The sequence below is a fragment of the Capsicum annuum genome, chromosome 3, assembly GCF_002878395.1.
Source record: "Capsicum annuum cultivar UCD-10X-F1 chromosome 3, UCD10Xv1.1, whole genome shotgun sequence".
NCBI classification, from domain to species: domain Eukaryota; kingdom Viridiplantae; phylum Streptophyta; class Magnoliopsida; order Solanales; family Solanaceae; genus Capsicum; species Capsicum annuum.
This window is the reverse complement of record NC_061113.1, coordinates 269,562,974-269,589,265: the sequence shown is the minus strand read 5'-3', so window position 1 is coordinate 269,589,265 and position 26,292 is coordinate 269,562,974. Positions and strand designations below refer to the sequence as shown.

At 36.4% G+C, this 26,292-nt stretch overlaps 3 protein-coding genes across 5 annotated transcripts; all 3 read right to left on the bottom strand.

Moving 5' to 3' along the window:
* Window positions 1-5,162: 5,162 nt before the first annotated feature.
* LOC107861604 (glutamate receptor 2.8) lies at window positions 5,163-10,714 on the bottom strand. 3 transcript variants are annotated; one of them, XM_016706896.2, is made up of 6 exons: window positions 9,776-10,714; window positions 8,834-9,145; window positions 7,290-8,626; window positions 6,867-7,179; window positions 6,367-6,773; window positions 5,163-5,909 (listed from the first exon to the last, which is right to left on the bottom strand). In XM_016706896.2, exons 2-6 carry the CDS (start codon window positions 9,090-9,092, stop codon window positions 5,343-5,345), a joined length of 2,883 nt encoding a protein of 960 aa, XP_016562382.2. In that variant the 5' UTR covers window positions 9,093-9,145; window positions 9,776-10,714; the 3' UTR covers window positions 5,163-5,342. The 3 variants fall into 3 exon arrangements, with proteins under 3 accessions (XP_016562382.2, XP_047266195.1, XP_016562383.2); XM_047410239.1 differs by having other exon boundaries at window positions 5,227-5,909; window positions 8,744-9,145; XM_016706897.2 differs by lacking the exon at window positions 8,834-9,145 and having other exon boundaries at window positions 5,227-5,909.
* Window positions 10,715-10,867: 153 nt separating this feature from the next.
* On the bottom strand, window positions 10,868-19,050 carry LOC107861603 (exocyst complex component EXO84B). Its single transcript, XM_016706894.2, has 7 exons — window positions 18,595-19,050; window positions 15,902-15,999; window positions 14,645-15,698; window positions 13,374-13,883; window positions 11,810-11,998; window positions 11,585-11,721; window positions 10,868-11,314 (listed from the first exon to the last, which is right to left on the bottom strand). Exons 1-7 carry the CDS (start codon window positions 18,760-18,762, stop codon window positions 11,152-11,154), a joined length of 2,319 nt encoding a protein of 772 aa, XP_016562380.1. The 5' UTR covers window positions 18,763-19,050; the 3' UTR covers window positions 10,868-11,151.
* Window positions 19,051-19,874: 824 nt separating this feature from the next.
* LOC107865786 (ATP synthase subunit epsilon, mitochondrial) lies at window positions 19,875-22,161 on the bottom strand. The gene is made up of 2 exons (XM_016711975.2): window positions 21,880-22,161; window positions 19,875-20,365 (listed from the first exon to the last, which is right to left on the bottom strand). Exons 1-2 carry the CDS (start codon window positions 22,061-22,063, stop codon window positions 20,337-20,339), a joined length of 213 nt encoding a protein of 70 aa, XP_016567461.1. The 5' UTR covers window positions 22,064-22,161; the 3' UTR covers window positions 19,875-20,336.
* Between the last annotated feature and the right edge of the window lie 4,131 nt (window positions 22,162-26,292).

The window sequence follows — 26,292 nt, the reverse complement described above, 5'->3', positions numbered from 1 at the left end:
CCGTTGACAACAAAACCATCTGGTTGCTCAACATAAATCTCCTCCTGGAGAAGACAATTGAGAAAGGCTGACTTAACATCTAGTTGATAAAGTTTCCAATTCTTTTCCGCTGCAATGGCTAGTAGCAATCTGATTATGTCAAGGCGAGCAACTGGTGCGAAAGTTTCAGAGTAGTCGACTCCGAAGATCTAAGCGTAGCCCTTCACCACAAGCCTCGCTTTGTGTTTGTTGATAAAACCATCTGCATTCAACTTTGTTCTAAAGACCCATTTAACACCAATGATCTTTCTGTCAGGAGGTTTCTCAATAATCTCCCACGTTTGATTTTTCTCGATCATCATCATCTCCTCCTTCATTGCAGCCACCCATTTTTCATTACTTTCTGCTTCCTCATAACTTGCGGGCTCACAAATTGCAGTATTGCATCTCTGGTAGATATCAGAGATCAACCTTGTGCCCCTAACAGGAGGTTCATCTACTAGATCTTTTGGATCTAAACGAGTGATGACTATTGGATATTTTCCGGGCTTCTCTCAATTCCAATATTGGTCTTCAATAAAGTGAACATCTCTAGTTACAAAAATTTTCTCCGTTTGAGGTTGATAGACCTTATATGCTTTGGAAACATTATTGTAGCCTATAAAAATGCCAGGAATCGCCTTCTTGTCAAGTTTGTCGCGTTTAACCTGTGGAATGTGAACAAAACACACACAACCAAACACTTTAAGAATACTTAGTGAAGGTTTAAACCCATACCAAGATTCAAATGGTGTTTTATCTTCCAAAGCCTTCGTTGGAAGTCGATTTTGCACAAAGACTGCAGTATTTGCTGCCTCTGCCCAGAATTTTTTAGGCAACTCCATCTCATGTAACATACACCTGACCATCACCATTATCCATCTATTTTTTCTTTCACTGACACCATTTGGTTCTGGTGTGTATGGAGTTGTAAGTTGATGCACAATGCCGGCCTCCTCACAGAATAAATCAAATTCCATTGAGGTATATTCCTTTCCATTATCAGACCTCAAAGCTTGAATCGTACAACCATTTTGATTTTCCACTAGTTTCTTGAATTTCCAGAATACACCAGTAACTTCTGACTTGAATTTCAAGAAAAAAACCCAGCACATTCTTGTAAAATCATCAATGAAGAGAACGTAATAGATGCTACCTTTTAGTGATGGAGTTCTTTGAGGTTCGGCTATATCAGTGTGAATTAGTTGCAGCTTTTGTGAAGCTCTTTTAAGTTGATTCTGGAAAAGGCTTTCTGTGTTGCTTACCGAATTGGCAGGCATGACATTCAGTAGCTTTAACATCCAAATCGGGTAAGTTCTTTACCATATTCAATTTGGCATTTTGACAAGCCCTTGATAATGATAATGCCTAAGTCTCCTATGCCATAACTCAACAATGTTTTATTTTGCTGAATAAACCATCCACTCTTCTTTCAATGGATTTAATGAGAAACTTCTGCCTCTCATTTTGACTTTAAATAGGTCTTGTCCAGTTGCTTCCTTGATCATGCAATGTTTATCTTCGAAATACAATTTGAAATCTTTTTCTAATAATTGACCAACACTTAACAGGTTCTGGTCCAAATCAGGTACATAAAGAACATCGAAAATTGTTTTAGTGCCCGATTGTGTGTCAATTGTAATGGTCCCCATTCCTTTTGCTGGAATATAACCACCATGGCCGATTCTAACTTTTGTAACTTGAGTTGGCCTTAAATCTTTAAAAAGATTTTTATCGCAAGTCATATGATGTGCATCCGCTATCGATTAGCCACGACTCGCTTGAGACACTACTTGTAAACATAATGCGACAAAGAGTTGATCTTCTTCTTGCTCATTAATAACTCGACCCTCTGCATCTTCCTGCTGAGTTTTGTTCTTGCAGATGATTGCTTCATGCCCAAGTTTATTGTACTTAGTGCACTTAGCATCAGGCCTCTTCCAACACTTGCAAGGTCCATGCCCGAGCTTGCTGCAATGCTTACAAGGAGGGTAGTTTCTTTTGAAACCACCTGTTTTGTTTTTGTTGCTTTGCGCTGCACTTCTCCATCAGTTGGCTAGTACTTCTTATTCTTCTTCTTAGAACGTCCGTCATCGTGATGCTTGGCTGGTAAGGCACCTTCAATAGCTCCTCCTTGTCTCATAACACGTTGTTGCTCTTGCGCTTGAAAAGCACTTAAGAGCTCTACAAGTGTAATCTTAGACAAGTCCTTAGTATTTTCTAAGGTTGTTATGGTAGGCTCAAATCTTTCGGGTGCTGTTACTAGGATTTTTTCAACGATCCTTGAATCATTAAAAGTGGAACCCAACAATCTGATTCGATTTGCTAAATTAAGAAATCTGTCAGAGTACTCCTTTATGGTTTCACTTTCTTTCATCCTTTGCAGCTCAAACTCACGTACCAGATTCAACACTTGCATCCCTCGAATCCTATCATCTCTTTCATACTCAGTTTTAAGATAATCCCATATCTCTTTCGCTGATTGCAGAGACATGATACGAGTAAGGATGTTAGATGAAACTGCAGTAAATAAGCATGCCATTGCCTTTGATTTCCTAGTATTCTTCTCCTTGTGAGTTTTAATCTGCGCCACCGTGGGATTGTCCGGCAAAGGAGCTATCTCATATTCAGCTTCAACAGCTTTCCAGAGATCCAAAGCTTGCAGATATATCCGCATTCTAACTGCCCAGATTTGATAACTTTCTCCATCGAAAGTTGGTGGTGCCATTGAAGAAAATTCAATTGAAAAGCTGGCCGCAGAAACAGAGATGGGAGTTTAAAGAAGAGAATACGCAAAGCAGTTGATTTTTTTTTTTCTTGTAAAGTCCTATGTTATTGATAATCAATTAACAACTTAAAATAGTTGCTATTACAACTAAAAATAGGACAAAGAAATAACCTACTTCTACCAAAATTAAAATAACTAATTAGTTTTCTACCAAAGATAGGACTCCTAATTTAACTAGGATTGTACTTAAAAAAACTGCTGTAGAAAATGGAAAAAACAGTTGCATTCTTAAAGCAACTTTCAACAACCTCAGTAACAACAAGTTTCCCAACCTTGTAACGCGTAGAACACTAACCAATCAACCTCCAATAGCAAAAAAAAATCTCACTATCATCATTGGTCAATGATTACTTATTCAACATTCTTTATCATGGATAGATATTCCTTTAATTATTACTCCAATCATCACTATATCTATTACAATGGTGGGCAAAAGTTTCCACATTTAATAATTCTTGAGCCCTCACACGAATGTATATCAACATAAATATTACCTGTAGATTCACACTTGAGAGCAGTGATCCAAAGATTCTCCTTTGTGTTTGGTTATAAACTTTCAAGAGATTTTTCCTCCGCAAGTGTTTTTTTTTTCTTTCAAAAAAGAAAAGGAATCAAGAAGCCCTAATATTCTATTCCTTTGAACTAAAACGTGAAAAAGAAACTGAATAGGGGTAGAGGGTTTAGGCTTTTGGCTTGCTCACTTTAATTCCCTTAATTAATATAATAATAATAATAATAATAATATGGGCTAAATTACACATTTATCCCTCATTAAACGAATGAGTTATTACAACAGTTCTTTTTATCTTTGCTCTTGTTGTACATAGTCCTTACATGCTGATTTTCTTGGCTTTACAGTTTATTTATGAAGATTAGAAGCCTTGTTGCTCATCTTTAACTTGGAAATGTTGGAGGCATAAGTTAAAGCAAGTCGAAATGCAAAATTTTACACGTAACTATTTTTTCACAAATCTGGGCCTCATAATTGATGAGGTTGTTGGTGCAAGCTGAACTTGGCAATCTGCCAAGAAGAAGCAAAAGGGAGCGGTTACCAAATAAGAAACTGGCTCATTATATTTGCGGTGTTGGCGAGGAACTGTACGCAATATCAGCGCTGGTTTAAATAGAATAGTGCGAGTAGTGGTCGGAAAAGTTGGTTTCTCGGTCTGTGGCTTTATCTTCCCTTTATTTTCTTTCTTTCTTCAGCGAATATTTTATTACCTTGTATTGCTATCTTAATCTTGTACTGGATTCCACAATTATCAGAATGTCATCCTAAGTCACTATTTCGTATTTGTTCTGTGAAGTTCATGACAGAAGATATCTAACGTTTCCCCGCATCAATAATTGTTAATTTGGGCTTAAGCTTCTTTTTTGGTGCAGTCTTTATCTTTTCCTATAGCTGGAAGAAATAGACCAAATTGTTACAAAGATTGCCCCTTTACTTTTTTTTTTCTTATACCCAATGTAATATGGGCGGGTTTCACTGGTGAGTAAAGGCAGAGAAGAACGCGCTTTTAATAGAGGAGAAATCATTGGGTTAATCTGATGAAATTGAAATCAATTTGTATGAGCTATAATATCTCCAGAATTTGAAATTTGGTCTCGTTCTTGTTCATTATTAAGTGAACAATATGTTGAATTGAATTTTATTTGGAATAAAAAAAAAAAAGAGGTGGTCTGATGAAGAAGACGATGCACTTCAGAAATAAGTTGGTGCACAACTCATGTTGTCCAAGTTGGAAATTCCATGTCAACAGAAAGAAATTCTTTTAAAGAGTTTTTATTTGACGTGGAAGTCTGTTAAATGCGAAGGGTATTTGTGGTCTATTTAACTAACGGTAAGGGTATTTTTGATACCAAAATCTAATGAGGGGTATATTCACTCCATTTTCAATAGTTCAAGATATTTTTGACCCCTTTCCGTGCTTATAATTATATGTTTCCTTATTGTTTGGTTAATATTGCAGGTTTTCACTTGTGTTTCACTATTGAATAACTAGACTAGTCCCCTAAATCCATTCCATTGGATCATAAATGGGTAATTTGATGTAAGTAGTGAAAATTCTGTTGGTTTCTAATTTTATCCTCCTCTATTTTACAATATTTGTTCGTTATTTTGTTTTGCTGGCAGTAATATCTTCCAGGAGGTTATGCAATTATCTATCATGTTTTGAATTTTCTTCAATAAAGAAACTCACTTTCCAATACTAACTATTAGTTGAGTAAGTCTCATTATTCCAGATTGATTTCTCGGATGGTTGCTCAACTAATAGTTAGTATTTTGAGAAAATCACCTTTCTCCTTGATTCCAATTTTCTTCAACAAAGAAAATGACTTTATGCGATGATAACTATTAGTCGAGATGAGCGACCATCTGAAATAAACTCATGAGGCACAGAAAAGGTTAACAAGTGAGAAATGATAGAACTGCACAATTAGTTGGTAATACGTTCGGAGCAACTTTACTGTCCCAGAAAAGGCAAAAAAGAAACAGAAAATTGCACACTGAAAACTGTAACTATCTTTAGTTCAGTTATGCAGATGGATGGACCACTCCTGAGTGTTGTTCAGCAGACATGTCTTCCAAATTTGAATAATGAATTGTTCCACTTGCATCCTGTACGTCTTCTGGTGCAGAGGACACAATATCATTGGAGTTGGAATGATGATGTGTTGGCAAATCTGTTGGTTGGATAGAATTTTCTGAAGAATTATTATGAGTAACTCCAGATTCTGGAAGTTTATCTTGTGGTTGTCCGGATGATAGAGATCTCTGATCAAAGTGTCTGCAAACTGCTACGACTTTTGACCAAATTGTGGTTCGCGAATTTGAGATTCTCCGGTGGAAATCTCTGTACTTGTAGAAGTAGCTGGCTATGAAAATGAGGAGGCATACTGCTGTAACTCCTCCTGTAATGGCAAAAAGGCCTTTGAAACTTTGCAATGAGATCGTGATTGAGTTCATGCTGTCGTCTGGTCCTGCACAGCCTGGTTCGTTCCTCGACCAATTTTGCTCCATTTCCAGGATCTTCCCATTCTCTGTTAGTTCGACGATTGCACGTGACACATCAGCAACTAAAGGAGATCCTTTAGGGAAAGACTGTTTGATTTTAAACAAGTTAGTAGGCAGTAGCATGAGATAGTGATTCGCAGCACCAAAGTCAAAGCACTCTAATCGAAAGTGAGCTAGGCAAAGCTTTAACGGAGAAATGCCAATGTCTGTTTGAGTTATATAGAAAAGCAATAATGATGAAAATAAACTATTTGAGCAAGAGAATTGAAACAATTGTAGTTTAGCTTATAACCTATGAAGCAAAAATCACATCAATCTAGATGTACTTTTTAGTTTTCTTTAAGCTAGTTTCTTATACTAAATATTCTAATTTGTCATTCCTAATCACAAAAAATCCATTTGTACTGTTTATTAACTATCAATGTACGGGTTTGGTTACCATTTATGTTTATTGTTTAGTACTGCCTTCTTAAAAACAAAGCCTTAGCGCCTTAGCTAGCGCCTGCAATGAAACATCACTGCAAGGGAGGTCAAAAGGTCTTACAAAGGCAAAGCCATCTGTGCGATGGGTAGGCCCAACTGTCATGTATTTGTCGCAATGTTTGGATAGGAAGAGCTTGGAGTAGGGAATGACATCATAGAATGCTGATATGCCACCATTTTTACTTCCTCTAGACAAGGCTTCGTCACAGTCGTGTGCGGAGGTGAATGTCCTGATCCTGGATCCCTCAAATCCCTGTTTTTTCAAGAAATCTACTATGAATGAGCCTTCTTGGCACCCCACAAAATCTCTATTCTTGATGAGCTCACTGACATCTGTGATTAATGGTTGAAGCCTTTGTACGGTTAATCTTGATGATAAGCTTGCAGTGTAAGTGGAGCTCAGGATGAGTATGACGAACATCCATACCACTACAACCAGTCGAGCTAAGTTGTTCACTATTTTTTCTCCTACAAGCAGATAATACATGCGTCATGAGTTCCTCTACTCTATTATCGAGGAAAATGTCAAAATAAATTCTGAAAGATTTGTTTAGTACTCACGGTGTGCAAATACTAGCGTTGAGAAGGGAAAGTAGAAGATCATGCCAACATGTTGCGAAGGAGGTCCTCGAAAGGCAGAGCTTACCCTATGTTCTAGTATCCAAACCGTCAGACCCGTAAAGAAAAAAAATGCTATACTTGTCAGCCATAGTTCTTTCTTTAGGGGCTTTAGGAAAGCCCATATATCATTGACATCTTCATACGTGACTGGAACGATGGTAAGAACTCCTCCTTCTGCAAATGGCAGTGTGAAGTCCACGTATTTTGATCTGTTCGCTGTGATAGTTATATCTCCAATTGCAGCATCATATTTCTGCATACAGTGCATCATTGCAGACTGAAGTCAGTAACTGTTCTCTTACAGAATTTCCAGGAGATGATGAAAAATATAGTATTGAAGAAACCTAAGTCTGCCTAGCTTACCCGAAGAAGCACTTGGTAAATAAGATCATTATACGTTCCTGCACTAGAGCCATCAGGATTTTCGAAAGGAACAAGTTCATATGGCACAGCATATGGCAATGCTTCCATGACAGATTTGAACACGTCTATGTAGAATCCACTGATGCGGGAATTAGCCTGGCCATCCCTTGTGACTCTCACGAAATCTGTGAAACCAGCTTTCACCGGCACTCCAATTCTTAGTTTTTTACCAGACACCGGAAGTTCCCAGCCCTTGGGCACAACTGTTGAATCACCAGGCCATATAATACTCCTGATATATTCCCTCGAGTTTGTATGATGAGCTGTGGTGTTCATGTTCAGTTCCCTCCTTATTCCAAGAGATGGAATCCATATTCCGACCTCCTTCTGTCCGTTCCCAACTATATTAATTATCTGATAGGATGATGACTCCATCTTGCCATCTACAAGGTGAAACTTCCCTGAAAGCCCCTCAAATTTGGTCTCTGACATTGCTTTTACAAGCTGTGGGCCGATTCCTGACGTTTTAAAATTGAAAAGGTCTGAAACATTGAGATTAACAATTGAATTCTCAAAAGCCTTTGGTGGCTCTTTTAATCCAACTCTTTCTGCAGCCATAGACAGTGCCCACAATGTATCATATGCCCACAAGCCAAAAATGCTCAAATCTGATCGTCCGAGGCCAGGACTCGTCTCGAGAAACTTTTTCTTCAACCTATTGGCAAAAGAGTTTAGCTGCTCAGATTTTGGTATAAACGGTTTCACACCTAATACCCCTTGCATTGCTTCAGCAACATCAGAATCCATCAAGTAGACTAATTCCATTAGTCCACTGGTTATGATCCAGGCATAACCTTTCTCCATCATTCCTATTTCCTTGGCTTTCCGAAAGAGTCTGGCACCAAGAGTAGGTGACATATGGACCACAAACACCCTTGTCTGTAAAGTCATCATCTTGTATAGCTCTTTGAGTACAAAGTTATCACTTGCTGAAACAGGAAATACACTTTTATATGGAATGTGTGCGTTCACGTCTTCGAATGCATTAGATAAGTATGGGACAATGCCACTACCATATTCTGAGTCTTCATAGATGATAACAACCTGACTCCACTGGAAGGCTTTAACTATGGCAGCAATTGCACCAACTTGAGTGTCATCGCCTTGTGTGGCTTGCACAAAGTACGGAGTTCGAGTATGAAGAGAAGGACTTGTTGCAGAAAAAGAAATTATGGGGACCTGAGCTCTATCTCCAAGATCCATTAGAAAGTTGGCCTGTGCAGATGTCTGAGGACCTAAGATTGCATCTACCTTGACAAATTTCAACAAATCGAGACCTGCAACAAGGCAAAGAATGCTGATTAATTTCTCACCTGAATATATCCTAGGAGCTTCTAAGGTTTAACAATCAAACAACAGGCAGAGTCATCATATGATCACTTCCTAGTTCCTACCTAGAGTTGCACAAGAACTAAAACAAGCTCAGGATATGAGTGTGTTCAGAATATGTAATGCACGGAATGGGGGAGCTGAGGTTTATGTACCAGCAGCAGCTGCTTCAACGACTTGTCCTTGAGAGTCCCTAACATGAAGAGAAAGTCTCGTCGAGTAGTTGCTGTGAATCGAATAGAAATCAGAGAGGGCCATGGACATGCAGCTTAGACCCATGCTTCCGACCACTGACTTCAAATCAAGAATCACCCCAACTTGGAAGTTGGAAGTGCGATTTTGGATGGTCTTTTGTGAATTGCTGAAAGAGGAACACATCCAGAGTGAGACGGAGAATAGTAGGATCAATTTCATCTCCTCCAATGCTGGACACCAAGACCTGAATTGACTGGTCGAGACGTTTCAAACTATTCCATATATCACAAATTAAAAAATGTATTAGGTACTTGGGGGGTGGATCTAGAAGTTGACTTGGTAAAAGTCCATGCTTGCTTTCAATATTTTGATGTCAAGATACCTTACAGTTAGGTTGTTCCTTTTAAAAATGTATTACTATAATGCAGCTGCTTCAAATAGGAAATGTAAGGCCTGAAAGGTAAGTATGGAAATCAAAAAAGATATAATTTGAAAGAATCGGATAAAAATAGGCATGCAATGGAACAGTTAACAGGCTAAGATTCAGACTAAGGCCATTATTTTGTTATTTTATGCGTTATTTCTATATCTATACTTGACTTAGTGTAATTTTGACTCTGAAAGATAAGAGTTGTATACTGATGAATTGAGTAAAGAATCTTGACTTATTGAGTAAGGCAAACAATGAAGTAAATGACTGGGAAATTAGGCTTCAAAGTTGACCCCCCTCCCCCAAATTATAACATTAAACAACTAACTAATTGAGAGTAAGGGTATACCACACACACAACACATCATAGAGACACCTACCAAGCAGTTTCATTCAACAATTAATAATCACGACCTAATCAATTTTAAAATTCAGTCTTAAACAGTAAGTAGAGAAATTATCAGCTTCTTACGGTGGAGCAATTCGTCAATCACAGGCAGCAATCATCAATCCCTTTCTTCCTTAAAACTAATTTTTGAAGTTGCAGTACTCATTTTCTAGCTCGTGTATGGATTCTGGTCTTTATGGGGCAAAGCTATTAATTTGACATTCAGAGCGTTATGTCTGTCTCCACAACCAACTCATTGAGCTTTTGTCACGTAGACATAAGAAGCAGTACGTACTAGCCATCCAGGACAGACATTAAATAGCCATAAAGTCCATTTTCGTTAACACACGTGAACTGCTTATATTCATGTTTTCCAACCATTTTTTTGTTTCCTTGTCAGACGTGTATAGAATTGCCAACTCAAATATTTCTTCCTCAAAGATTTTCAAATGTTGGAGCTTTGTTGAGGATAGTTTAGTCGATACTAATTAACAATTCTCACCTCATGAGCTAATTTTCGATCTTTTTACTTTTTTTTTTTGTGATCAGTATACAAAAGCAAGCAAGTTGAAGTGATCATCTGGATTCATTCTCAGGTTTAGTCTTTGCCCATAGACAGACCCTTGTTCAAGACTTCCAAGTTTGATTTCATATGAATGAATGGCCGTAGGTCAGAGATATAAAAAACCAACTAAGCAAGACTTTTGGTGACTGCTGTTTTGTGCTAACATCAAGTTATAAGCAGTTCGACGCCTGTGTTAGCACAATGCAGCAGCTCCGGCTTTACCAACCGACCTCGAACCCCATCGAGAATGGAGAATGTGGGTATCAAACAGCGGTTCTACTTCATGATACCGCTGCAATTTCAGAGAAACCCAAAAGACAGATACATGTCAGCGCTGCGTCGATAATTATGAGCACATCTGATTCGGACGTGTAAATATGACCACCAGCGTAATTAATCAAATTACATTAGAACCCGGCAGTCTTCACTATGATAATTGCACCATTAAGGCTTAATCTGGATAGAAAAAGGAAGAGAACTTCACAGATCAATAATTTCAGACAAATTAAGATGCAAACAATCAAGACCTGTTCCCCTGGTTCATAGGGGCTTCCATCGTTGGCATCATATATTATCAATTTCCTTTGGAACTCAACTGTAAGGGGAACATATAGAAGAGACGAAGAGCCTTTGGATTCTAGATCAAATAATAAAATCAAGATATACAAATTCCAAATGCTTTCCTGAGAAACACTACAAAGAATTTCCTAAACTCACTACCATCCAGCACAATCTACAAATTTGCCAACAAAAAACAGAAAGGAAAAAAAAAAAAAAAAAAACTTAAAAAGATAAAAAAAAGGAAGACAAGATGAGCTTTCCATCAATACATTTGCTAACCAAGTCGAGATCAACCATTCATCACATATTTTACAACAGTAAAATTAATTATACATCAATAACTCCCGTGAGATCTGACAGAGGACATAGATTGGGCTGAGACAGAGGCAGTTGGACTGTTCAGATCCCTTTCCCCATTAGCAACTTTGGGCTTTCCACTCAACCTCTCCATAGCATCTTGAGCAATGTCAGTAAACCAATCATCTTCAGGGAGAACACTGCAGCAATGTCCACATTTAAGCAAAAGCATGAATAGATCGTTTAGAGGTATGAACTATATAGGATTCACTATTTAAGTCCGACCATAGGTCGAAGCAGCAACCCCAATGCAAAGCTATAAACCACAAACCATAGTATTAATATACAGCACATCTGGATTATTTCTTCTTATGTACCAAATGAAACGACCCCTTAAAGAATTGCAAAATGTACTCACATTCAGATAAATGGTAAAAGAATGAAATTCGGTAAATGAAGAGAATTTATACCTATATGGATCCATCCCCGTTGCAGCAAAGGCCGACATTGCTTTAGAGATTATGTCATTGACAACCCGAAGCAAATTTCTAGATAAGTAGCGTCCTTGCGAAGCAAAGCAAGTGACAAACTTCATATCCAAATAGAACTACAAAAATTTCACCGTAAACACTGAGTTACAAACGTATTGGCAGTGGAGAGAAAAACAAGATAAGTGGATACCAGTAATTACAAACCTGCTGAAGACCAAGATGACCCAATGGCCTTGGTCCTTCCTCTATGTCATCCCAAAAGCTCTGATCTTGTGAAAGCCACAAGATGACGGTTTCTGTAAGCCTCATCAACAATAATATTGCAAATCTTTCCCTTCCCACAAACATATCAGCAGCTATGGCAGCCATTCTGTTTAGTTTGACATAAAGTTCCTGCAAAATCAAAATTTCTATTATATAGAAGAGTGAAGAGGTGGACGACCAAGGGCATTATCATAATTTCACAATACAAATTCATCATCCAAAACCCGTCTCTTTTTGTGGGCCCCATTTCCCATTAGATCTTTTCTTTCTACTTCAAAATGCACTTCTCACTTCTCACCTTAGCTATATAACCCAAAAGAAAATTCTCAAAATAATCTACGATTTAATGTTTATTATACTATTTCAAATTAATATCATTTTAAAAGGTTTTGAATTCAATTGTTGCATTTAGTTGGCAATTATTCAATAAAAAGATTATAAAATTTGTTCCAAGTTGCTTTTTTGTATTAGAATGTTAAAATACTCTCAAATTGTATATGAAAAGACCTCCCTCTTTAATACACTACTTAAAAATAATTTGAAAAAAAATTTTGAAAAAGATATTGTCATTTCATATATGTCAACATGAGAAGTATCAGTATGTTGGAGTATACTTCATCTATGATCAAACTTAGTTTAGTTTGATATTTTTTCTGAATCACTAAAAAGTCAATGTTATATAAATTCAAAATACATGAATATAAAATTAAGAATTCTTTCAATAAATAAAGAAATGAAAGAAGAGAAAGTATGAAAGATAAATAATTTCTATTACAAAGGAACTAAAAATTTTAAAACAATTAAAAATACTAAAGGAGAAACAATTGAAAATACTAAAGGAGTATAACTATATATTTTAAATTTAATAAGAAATTATGTTACAAATAATATTTTTAGGAGAATTTGATCAGATTTTAAAATTAGTGGTGTACAACCTATTCAAAAATAAAATAAAAAGTTTAAAGCCTATATAATAATACTATAAATAGGGGAAAAAAATTAATATACTGTAAATTATCATGTAAAGTGTCAAATTTGATAGGTATTATTACAAAGTGATTGAGAATTTTGAGATATTACTAAGATCTCAAGAAAAAAAAAATCAAAAATAAATAAACATAATGAAAAGAAAATGATATATGAAAATGTGTCTCTTTTTTGTCATAGCACAAAAAGCATATCTATATTTTTTCATTTTAAAAGGTTTATAAGATGTTTAATTGACAATAAATCATGAAATATTATTAAACAAAAAAAACGTTGGGCCCGTGCATAGCACGGAATACATAATCTAGTATACATAGATTAGCCATAAATAGTTGATTATTTATAAACAGGAACAAACACCAAAACTTCGAGAAAAACCAAACCATATGCAGTAATTAAGTTGAAATCATACAAACAAACACTAGGAAAAGTGGTGTGTATATCACAACAGCTTGGATTATTATATAGTTAATGGCTCAAAATGCTAGCAAGGGAAACTCAGGAAGAGAAACTGAACCTGGAATATTAGAGAAGGGAACCATTCTATCTCGTTTGCATTCCCCTCCATGTTTATATACATTTCTGCAGTGAGATGGCTATCCCCTTCCTCGGTGAAAATAAGATCCAGGGCATGTTGCTGACAAAAGCTATCCTTTAATCGGTCAACTGAACTCACAAGACGCTTTTTCCATTCTCTTTGCTCAGGGTGACGGCTTTGCCTATCTGAAGATCTTCTTTGAAGATCATCCTTTTGATTAGCCAAGGGAGCAAGCTTCATAGCTGCACGCGGCAATAGTTCATCCGCCAATAAAGATGCATTTGCAAGCAAAGCAATTTGCTGAGCTTCAGTTTCGGCCATTCGAACAATTTTATTCCCGGAATCTTCAAAGCTGGCTTCCTCCTCCATGGAGCCAGGTAATGCTCTTACAAGTGTGTTCACATAAGAATTGAACACTTGAAATAGACCTTCCAAAGCTTTCCCTCCCAATTGCATACTTAGCAATGGTCCCACGTCCTCAAAGAAATCCTAGATAAGCAGTAGAAAAGTATAAGTAAACACACCAGGGCTGCAGGATCATACACAAAATGATTTCTTAAGAACATTAAATGCAGATTTCATGGTGCAAAGAGAAAGGAATCTGATAAGTAATAGAGTGACAAAGTTCACTATAAAAAATCAAAATAATTTTAGAAAAAAACAATGTTTTGAAATAACACAGTAAGATCTACGTATTAATCTGTGTTGATCACTAGTTATCAATGAAATCTTCTACTTGATCACAAAAAAAAAATCTGTGTTGACCATCTACAGCCAAGAAGCAGTAACAAAGTTGAGAAAGGAATGCATTGCATAAACAGGGCAGGTGGGCATATACTAGGTTTACATAACTCCATCTATATATTCTGGGGATGGTAAGAGGAGAGACATGCTCTTACAACTTTTCATGTTGAATTGATATCGTTCCATGGCCATACTGAGGAAGATCTCTTGCTTCTAATGATGTAAGTGCACAAACACCACAAACTTCAAGATAAAGTGGGTAGACAACAAAGATTATTTTATGAAAGCTGAATGGAAACTTTTATAATGACGAGGGAAATTTCTGCTTCACTTGCAATCTTCAATCTTTCAAAATGACATGAAGAACTAAAAGCAGACATAACAACTAGTCAACTATGAAAGGTGGAAACCAAAGATATTCAAAAAGAAAATAAAGCACGAACTAGGAAGGCACCTAAGGTAGGCTTATCTATATCAGGTCATTAGTTCTGTGACAATGACATTACCTGAACCATCAAATTGAACCGATGAGCACTACTTGAAAGTTTATGCTGATATGCCCCTGTAGAACCAAGAACACTACCAGCTGGCCTACCGGATGAGCGTGTAACAGATGGTGGATATGTGAGTTCCCAATCATCAGCAGCTGCCAAAGCAGCAGTGCTTTCTTCAATTCGTTTTAAGTTGGCATCTAGCGCTTGCTCAACACTTGCTCTAAAAAGCTTCAGAAGCACAGGGCAAAGTGCAAGTCCCCGAGCTTCCAACAAGGAACAGTGTCCTAAAGCTATTTGAACACATTCTGCAGCAGCACGTAAGCCACCAGCAGCTGCTGATGAAGTTAATGCATGTCTTTTCACCAAAAGTGCAAATGCCTCTGTCTGCTTAGTAGACCACATCACTAATTCAGATGTATAAGCTGGCTCTTTACCAAAAATAGCCAATGAATCGGTGGCTGCCTGAGCAATGCCAGAGAATACGACCTGTGAAAGGGCGGCAGTATAAGCTCCTCCATAAGAGGTGCTAGATGGACGAAGATTTTTCATGTTGAACTGATATTTCTGGTAATGCGCATTAAGGAGCAAACTATAAGCACGGGGACCATCCCCGAGCTTCTTAAGAGCTGAAATAGCAGCGCGAAGCTCTGCACCACGAGTAGAAGGTTGACAGGCAACTTCAGCAAGCTGATCAGCCAGCTTTTGCCTGCGCTCAACAATGGCAGTTTGTAGTGACAACAGAACAGCATGACCTAACGTTTTCTTCTCTTTTGCTTCGGATGCTATGCGCTCTCCTTCGTCAAGACTCAACAAGGCTTCATCTACTCTCCTTTCAGCTAATAGAACATCTAGGTGATCAGGAAACTCCGTAAGCCACTTCTCTAGGTCTGAAGACTCCCTAACCTCATTAGTAGGAGGGTTATCAGACGTTGACTCGGGAACAACATCAGACAAAGAATCAATATGAACTCCTTCAGCTAAACCATGAATTAAAGTCGCCTGAGTAGATAGCAAGTTTTTCATGGATGACAGTTCACCCTCCAAATCTGATATCTCTTTTGATGTGCTGCAAGTAAACAAAGTACAAAACAAGTACGCATTGATCAAACACAACAGTCAAAGTTGCCGCACACGATAGATAAAGAATATGCAACAGTCTGAAGAGACAGTAGCAGGTCAAACCATCATTCTCGATCGGAAACTTCTCTTATTTCATAGGCATTTTCATTTGGGATGGTAGGTCGAGTAGCAGCTATATAAAGGACTCACCGAATGAAAGCTGTATAGTTGGCATAGACACTTTTGCGCATCTCCTCGGCAGAAGCCCTTTTCAGATCCAATAGATAAGAGCACAACTGCCTTATTTCCTGCAAATTGATGGGCAAATCTATCAACAACTCACCACATTCATTGCACAAAGATTTTAACAGGCAAAGGAACAAAACATGGACACCCAACTATGACTTAGCAGTTAAAACCACATTTAGATCATGGAACAATTTAGTCAAGTGAGCTAAAGCTAAAAGATCCCGAGAATTAGTTGTTTCCTTAATACTGAAGTATTCCTTCCTCCATATTATGACCATGAAAGAAAAAGAGCAATAAACATCTGGTAGAGGGGAAGTAGCTCCTGGAAGTATTTATAAACCCTATCGTCCACTTATTTCCATTTATATGGCCATGTTAGACTTGTCAACTGCAACTAAGTATAGTCCCAACTCTCTAGATGTGGTCTGGCTGGCAAACAAAAGCTGAGAAATTTTAAAATGTACTATAAAGCTGAATCGGAAGCTATAGATATCTTTGTGGCAGGAACAGCCATCAGGCATGTTCCCAAACAAGTGTCGTACGTATTAAAATGATAATGGAAGTTATGATACCAGAAAGAAGTGCAATAACTAGCTACAACAGCATTGCTACTTTTGAAACACACAGCCGGCTCAGCAGCTAACTATGTCTTGTGGCAGGAACAACATTCGTAGTATGTTCCGAAACAAGGTGGTACTTGTTATAAGGTGCTAATGAAATTTATGACAGTAGCAAGGAGTACTGTAACTTGTGGTATTGCTCCACCAACATAAATAGAGAATAAGGTGAAAGCAAGGCGGAATAGGTCGAGAAAGAGGTAGAATAGAAAATTAGTAGCAATAATAAGCTTTAGTGCAACTGCTTGTGTTTAAGTTTTGATTCATAATAGGAGCATGTTTTGGCTCATGAACTAGAAAATCATGATTGAACATCTCTGAATTAGTCATTCTCACCTTGATGGGTAATTCTCGCCTTGAATAAGCCATTGGGTAAGTAATCTTCGGAGAGGATCTTTTACACATGTTTGATTGACAAAGGAAATGGAACTCTCGAACAACTGACCAAATGCACCGAAATCTAATTTTTATTTAATTTTACTTTCTTAATTGTTAATTATAAAACCAAAAATAACGACAAATGCCAACAGCATATACTAAAAATAACTATATTTTTATAGGTATACTAATTACTAATCAGCATAAGGCTTTTCTAATTAAGAATATTTTGGTAATGCAAGAATAATTTATAAGACTGAATAAAAACTAATCCATAAATAGGACGAGTGGAAATGTCTAGCAATTTGAAAAACAATGTCCAAATATAGGGAAGTGATTAGAAAGAAATCGTGGACATTTTGAGAGAAAAATAGAACATATTTGTTTCCAAAAATCAGGTGTCAACAGTACTTAAAGATTTGTGGAAGGATGAATGCCGTAAATGATCTAGATATAGTCTTAGACTTCATATACTCCTTATTTACATAGAAGAGATAAGCAGGCTATATTTTGCATATTCTATGAAGAAAACTAGTTTAGTTTTTTTTTTTTTTTTTTTTTTTTTTGAGGAACTGAAATGGAATGTCTCGTACAAAACCATTTTTATTAAAAACAAAAAAGAAAGAAACTTACGAGCTTGTCTAATTGAATAGAAATTTGGTCAACTAAAAAGGCCAACAATTTGGTAATTAAAATTTATGGGTTATCAATCTTTTTTTAAGTTCTAATACAGTAAGACTCTCATCCCTGGCTAGCAATACAACCTCCTTCAGTATTAAATACTAGTTCATTACATCGAGATTAAAAGGGTTCCGACATGACTCATCCTAGCATACTTTTTTGCATCCAAAAACAGGATGATGGAACACATTCAGATTCATTCCCCACCTAAATATGCACAAAGGGGATTATATTAATCCCCTGTAAAGCTTTATGTTAAAATAACTCCCTCCTCTCCACCTTCCCAAAATGCAATGATGTATTAAAGTGTGCGACAATAAGGAAGAGATATGAGAAATGATAATGCTTCAATGATTCCTCTTTTTCTCTCTCTATCAAAAAAAGGAATAGACCAAGAAACAACTCTTCTTTTACCATTTTTTTTTTTAAAAGCATCTTTTTTTTTTTTTGCTGCAGGGGAAGTAAAATTATCAACAGATAACAATATTTTACCATATAACCATATTTCTTGCAAGAAATCCTAGTAAATTCTGTAGAGGGGCTGAAAGTGGCAATCATCATTAGCATTATTGTAAATAATTGACATGACATAACTAATTAGAATGAGTTGATATCGAAATCAAGAAATTGTACAGAATTTCAATACAAACTTCAAGTTATTTAACATGTTCATTCTTACGAAAGAACTAATTCAGTATATGACATGCCAACTAATTCGAAGAAAATTTCAAGGCTGAGCTACATGATTGCCTCATTTTACATTGCTATACAAATATATCTAAGATGAGTGATCTGCATCTGTCGGCTGTCTTGCATATAATAATCGATAAAAATAACGAAACTCGATAATTTTACGATAAATCACACGTGTATAATTTTCAGGTGGAGGTGAGCAAATTCAACACTCAATTACCAAAAAGTAAAAAAAGAAAAAGAAAAAAAAAAAGAGGAGGAGGAGGTAATTAAGGGAAGTAGGACCTTTTCGTTGAGAGAATGACATTTGGATTGGACAAAGGCATCAGCATCGAAATGATCGGATTTGAATACGTTGAGATTTTCTTCGAGCTTTGTGGCGGTATCCTTGTTGATTCCTTTAGAGGGAGTGACCGCGTGAGCTCTTGAACGAGAGGATTTCACGGAAGCCATGAGTGAGTGAGTGAGTGAATCTATCGATGTTTAGGGCTCACAAATTAAGAAAAAATTCAAAAGGGCAGATCTAATCCTGAGGTGAGAGTTGGTATAGCCATGGTCATGGCTGAAAATGATTGACGAAAGAGGAGGAGATCAGTTGTAAAAAGAGAGAGAAAAAAGAGGCCTGTTTGTTTGTTTGATAGTGGTGTTGGTTCGCTAATCTCCAGCCTACCCACGCCACCGCATTTTCTCTCTCCTACCTATCTTTGTTTACTGCCCCCCTCCCCCCTCTTGCTTCCGGGTACTCCTCTTTCCTTTTTTTTTTTGGTTTTTTTTGGGGCAATTCACTCGTTTTCAAATTTTACTTGTCTACAATTTTAGATATTTTCAAATTAACATTTTATTGATATTAAAATCTTAAAGCAATCTTTTGTCTAAAAAAGTTTACTCTATTTCGAATGATTAAATTACTTAATTGGAGCACGTGTTGTCAATATGAATACCCATGCTAACCTTATATAGTATTGTCATGAAAACCAATTACTCATTATTTGTTTTCAAATGAAATGTTCCTTTGGTATCTATCATGAACATCAATTATTCGTTTGAGAACGAAAGGTAATCATTGTGAAAAAAATAAAAAATGGAAGGTTCCATCAAAACTCGTTATTGATATGTCCGTTGAAGAACATGCTATAATTCCTCAACTGTTAATCAAGAGCTTTTAAATGTCTACACAGCTAACTACGTACGTTTTCCACATAAATTGTGAGGTAAGTCTAGGCGTAAGACCCACGAGACAAATACATCTACATACATAAGGTGTGTTCTTTGAGAAAATATTGCCTATTAAATGTTGAGAGATAAGAACTTCATCATAACATTACTCAGTTTGACAGGGAGGTAGGTCCTATAATTATTAGTATTATTATTATCATCACAATTTGCTCCATCTGGTCTCTTAAATAAAATGACTAAATCCAAAGAAGATTATAGAGTAAGCAATGGTTTATCTCTGGTTTTTGTTTTACGTATACTATTGCTTTATTCAACAGCATTCACCAACTGAATCACCCTTGCAGAAAAATAAGAGAGACGGAAAAGAGAAGAATGGTTAAAAGCCAACATTGCCAAAAATTCAGCTTCTGGAATGATGATAAGACCAATTCAAGAGACAAACCTGTCAAACACTGATTACTAATTAGTTTAAAAGAAAAACAATGATATGGCTTGGTATCTAGTAATTAAAACAAGCCTATCTTAGCTGTCTTCCACATCATTGACATTCTTCTTATTTGACTTTGCATATCCTTTTTTGAGCAATTCTCCCTAGGACTAGGCTCTCCCTTTAGGCATTATTGCAAACTTGTGATCGTCGATTCACTTGGATTTCAAAACAATAAAAGATTCAACATAACACAAGACAAATTATATCAACTGCATCCAACAGAAAGGACTAAAGTCTATTTGCTATATTATTCAAAGACAAAATGTCCCAAATCAACCTCCAGCAGACATGCACTCTGTATAGTGCCAAGGCAGTACAAAGACACTCGACAAGAGACAATGCCTGAGATGCAACCTTATTTTCAATCTTCCGGGGTGTCGGAGCGGATGGCTGTGGAAAAGATCAGCAGAAACTGTTTGTCAGTAAGCAGAAAAACTAATGTTTCTCAGGCCAATATGACAACTAAAGCAAAAATAGCAAATGAACTTAATCGTGTCTGTAAATGCACGAAAGAAAGAAGCACACTGAACATAAGGCACAACCACACAATCTTTTTCTTCTGTCTTATTGTATCAATCTTCATGTAGCTTACTTTATAAATTCAAGCAGCCACATCAACACGTGAACACAGATTCTGATAAGGCTATTCTTTTTAATTAAAAAGTAAGTCGCACGACTAGCTAAATTCCAAAATTTTCATAGGTTCAGTTCCAGCAGAAGCCAAATCCAATAAACGAGAAGATGCATGCGTGTTTATAACATAAACGTAGATTACAGTCACGAGTCTAACCATTCTGATCCTCTATTTCCTCCTTTACAAAGTTGTGTTTTGCTCACTCAATATGTCCGTCTCTCATTTTTAAACACAAAAAATAAGACCTAACACTTGGTTGAATAGTAAACATGAGTACTTGACAACCATTATTATTATCAAACTTTCAGTACCCCAAAACATCAGCAAAGCACCTTCTTCATGCCCCATCCACACTTATAATATTATAATACACTCCTTAAGTTTATACTGAACCAAAGACCAGAAATTAAAAACTAACAGTTTTTTAAGGCAATCGTACATAAAACGGAAAAAGAAACACACTGTATATTTTTCACAAATGGGCCAAGACATGAACTGGAGTAGATAAGAAACGGCAAGGTTAAGTTTAAGCATTTGATCAATCCTCTATTAGCAAACAAGAGCTTCCCCAAAACTTGCTTGGGACTGAGGTGTAATTGTTGTTGTTCTAGCTAGTGTTAAAATTTCTGGCAATATAAGACCTCAAGTAAGACGACATGCATTCTGACAATTGAGGATGTTTTCTTTTGATAAGGAAAACAACTAATTAATTGATGTGTTGTGACAATTGAGATGTAAAATCTCCAACTTCAGAGACCCCGGCGAGCTAATATTCAAATAACACATCAATGGCAAGAAGGAATTATGGCTTGAGGACATACAATTGTCAAATCATCATAAGGCATAAGCTGTGAGGCACTGAGGATTAGAAAACAATGGTACGACGGGCCGCTTGCTACCAATAAAACCAATAACTAAATTAAAATGCACTGAGATCTTTGCTTTAAAGAGCTAGGAGTAAACTTAACAACACTCAAAATTGTTGTCGCAATCCAACTTCCGACGGCAAAGCTAATGGAAAAGTCACTACTCAGCAAGGAAATATCGTTTTTGCTGAATAGACAACCCACTTCATTAACCAATAGACCTCACTCTCCGGTGCATTGGGAATATCTAACTCTGGGAAGGAGAGTGTAAGGGGATGACAAAGTCAGATGACCTTTAATCTTCATGATAAGGCAAATTGAGCCAAAGAGGACGATGCATAGGAAGGCACAGAGAATAATAGTCACAGACACAAATGCAGTGAAATGAGTACTGAATAGCTTACTGGGTTTCTGAGGTTTGGCATCAACCCACTTGCTGATGGAGTAGTGGACCTTTTCCCGAGAGAGGGCTTCGGATTTGTAAGGTTCCTTAAGGCAGTTCCTAACAAGATTGGCGCATAGATTTGAGTATGTTATGTAAGTCATCCCCGCCGATCTCCAAAATGGGGCTGCTGCATTCGACGCCATTTCTCTCCAAACACGACCCTCGTAATGTTCGTCTATTTGAGGGCTTTTCCTGGAGACCAAACCCGGAAAAAATGCATTTTATTATAATCATAATTTTAAATTTTTATCTCATAAATACTCCCTCTGTTTCTATTTACGCATAATACACCCTAAACTTAACCACTAGAGTTGGCATGGTAGTTCAGCGCCATATGCACAAATATAATTTTTAACTATTTAAAATTGTACAAATATGACCTCCAATCCTACGTGGCAAAACGCATGTTCAACACGCAAAATTAGGCGCGTCCAGCTTAAAACTAAAGCGTCTAATTCCTTTTTATATATTTAACTGACTTTTCACAATTATCTTTTCATAATTTTCGGCTCAAAGATGAAAATGACATCTAATTTCTTTTGTCATTGCGGAAAAAGAGCAATATTGAAGATTTATTAATTAGGTGGGTCAGCCTCATACGAAAAAATAGCGTGGGTATCTATATATATTATAAAGCAGACGGTGAATTTAAATTATATAATATATCTAAATATAATTTATTTAAATATTAAATTAAAGATGAAATTATACTAATAATAATAAAAATTATAGTTTTAGTAAAACGTTATTAAATTAATGTTATTAAATTAACGTTATTAAGGTTAGTAGTAGTAGTATATTAAATTAACGTTATTAAAACGTTATTAAATTAACGCAGGGGCGGACCTACGTGGTTGCCATGGGGTTCACTTGAGCCCCTCAATAAAAAATTACGTTGTATATATAAGATAGAAAATTTATATTTATGTACGTATATTAATGTTGAACAACATGAAACAAGACATTTAGATAGCCCAGTGGTGTTATTTACTCTTCTTGAGTGCTTCCTTCTGCCTATTGCACGGGTTCGATCCTGTAACACCCCATATTTTCGGGCTAGAGTTTAGACCGTTGTTCCTACGTATATAGACCCGAACTGAATTATTCTTGTAACGCCTCGCATTTTGGGCTACAATATAGACCATAATTTCGATGCGTTGATAATTCCGAAGCCATAAATCCTATGTCAATATGGCATGTTAATTATTTGCGTAGTATGTGAATCCATTCAAACTTGAATTTAGACCATAGAGGTCCTTCAACTCAAGGACGAGTTGAAACTATTTCGATCAACTAAGTTTTTGTGGACGTTGTAAATTGTGTCAGCTTCCATCGACCATAACTCTCTGTACATGTTGAATTAGGGAGTCTACTATGTGTCAAATGATAGGTCTTCGAGTTAGCTTTCCAACGATACCAATTTTGCTAAAATCCGACACCCGAGCAAGAAGTTATGGCCTTTCAAAGTGATATGCGTCGCCTAACCAATCGCCCATGGCCACTGGAAAGCATAGGCGATAGCCTAGGCGGCGCCTATGTAAACATAGGCGATGGAATGGGCGGCGCCTATGTAAAGAATTCAAATGACTTAAACACTCCGTTTTGGGGTGAAATGGTCCTTTTCCACCCTTACTTAGCCCTAAACACGAAATTCAGTTCCCAAAGACCCCAAAATACACCTTCATTCATCAAAATTGTTCAAGAACTCTCTCTAGGGTTTCAAAATAAAAACCCAAATAGTTCAAGATTCGACCGTAGGTTTTCGAAGATAATTACATATTTGGAATCACCAATCCGCAAGCTTCAAGAAACATTTATTATCTTTGGAAATAGAGGTACGTGGGGTTATCTCAAAAATCTCATGGGCTTTAAAAAATCATGTTTTCAAAATGGTGGTTTTGAAATTACCAATATGATTATGTTTTAAATGTTTTATGATATTGATTTGGTCTTTAGGCCTAATTCCAATGTGATTTGATATATTATATATGGATATGCATGTGTTTCATAATGATGATAAATTGAGAGCATGATTTACACGGAACCCCTCTCTTGATATGATATTGTTTTAAGTTTTCACATGATATGAATCGTTTGAAATCATCTTGAAATGCATGTCATGAAATGTCTTTAAAATGTCATGATTTGGATATGGTTTTTGACTTTTAAAGAGAGGGTTGTTTTGTTCATGTTGAAATATGTTGCATATGATGATTGAATGAAGAGAATGATATGATACTGATGACTTGCAAGTCGGGTATGACGATACCCTACAGAGTATGACATGTGATTGATTTGAACAAAGTTTGAATGCATTGATTTTCATGAGAAAGGTGGATGCCCGAAGAAGGCGTTTGAGTGAAAGGGCTCATCGCTGGAAACCGTAGTTGCCGATGCGGGTCATATGATATTGTATCCTACATGGGAGGATAATAAAATAATTGGGCCATCTCACATGGGGGGATTCCCTACGGTGTACTCACATGGAGGGTATACCGGCTCCAACTCTTGGTGGCTACTTGGATTGGAGGCTTGGCCGCCTAGCACCAGAGGTGGATTCCACATAGCCGTGGAATTACAATTGTAGGGTATTCCACCTAGCTCAATCGCATTACATTGGTATTGAAAACTATTGCATTATGCCCATGTGTTTTCAAATGATTTGATATGAAATTGTTTTATAATGGCTCTCAACTATATTTTGTAAAAATATTATGTTTTGTTTTGATATCTCTGCGTACCAGTACTTTTGTATTGACCCCCTTCCCTCCCAAGTTCGGAGGCACAGTCTAGGGGTCTAAAAAATTAGTAGATTTCCTCAGACAGATTCGCAGAGTCACTTGGTGAGCCTTCTATATTTCGGAAGCCCTGATATCTGCCAGTTTCATTTATCAGTTATTAGTTTTGGGTCTACTGGGGGCCTTGTCCCAGTTTTCAGATAGATATTTGTTTTAATCATATAGTAGAGATTTCACAGACGTTATAGAGATGTTGATTGAGATTGTGGGACATTATTCCCCATTATTATTTTCATATGATTCTTGACCACGTTTCCGTTATATAGTGTATCTTCCACATTTCTTTTATCATATGAATTGTGTGCATGATTACCAGACAGATAGGGGTGTTTTGAGCCTCATGGTTCGGAATACTCGTCACGGTCAGGGCCCCGGTTCGGATCGTGACAGATCCCTGCTAGTGGCTATTCTTTTTCTTTTTTTAATTAAGAAAAAAAACTAGGTTTTGTTGCTATAGAAATAAAAAAAAAAAAATAATAATATAAAAATGACGTCGTTTTAACACAAAAAGTAAAACGACAGAAATAAATAAAAAAAATTATAATAATAATAATAATAATAACGACGTCATTTTAACATAAAACGCAAAACAACGTTGTTTCAGATGAAAGAAAAATATGACCTTTAACTATTCAAAACTGCACAAATATGATCTCCGATCAAAAGTTCCTCCAAGTCAGCCCTTTTAATGACGTGGCATCGTGTGATTGGATTTCCTTTTAATGGCATGGGGATTGCAAAATCGGAGGTCATATTTGTTTAGGTTTTGAATAGTTAAAGGTCTTATTTGTGCGTTATCAAAGTTTAAGGTCAAAGTTATAATTTGGTATCAAGTTTATAGTTATATTTATTTATGTATTATGTCTTCTATTTAACCATTATCTAAAAGTTAACTTGACTAAAGTGTTTTTAAGGATAAAAATGAAAATAAATAATAAATTATATCCAGATTTTATAAAATAATACATATTAAAAATAGAAAATAATTGGAAGTTTGACAAATTAACGACATATCTTTAATTAAAATCGAATTTTCCTCATTCTTTTTTATCCCGATTTTTTGTTTACCCTTGTTGGTTCTTTCCCTAGTTTTTTTTTTTTTGGTTTGGCTATTGAGATGTACATGCAAACTATGATCTTTTCTATCATGCGTAGGTTATGAAGATTATGGCTTCCTCACTTGTTTGATTTGAAATTGCACAATGCTTATCACATATATATATATATATATAATTGGAGAGCTCGTGCAAAAAAGATTTGTAGGAGATCAAAAGTATACTGTTGGTTTAAAACATTGGTAAATCTAATACTATCTAGTGTAGATAAGAACATGAACTTAAAAAGAATTAGGAATGTACATGGCTCGGTTATCGCCATTCTGATTTTTTTCTCCTAGCTCCCTCTCTATATTTGTTTGCCATATTGAGTTGTATAACTTATTTCTCTTTCGGGATATCAAAGAAGACATGACGTACTTTTGGAACAATATAAATAGTTTTAAAATTTTCAATTGCCACAGTTGTGGCTTATAAATAGGAAGATGAGGAGATAAGGGGCGAAGGATATTCATGATA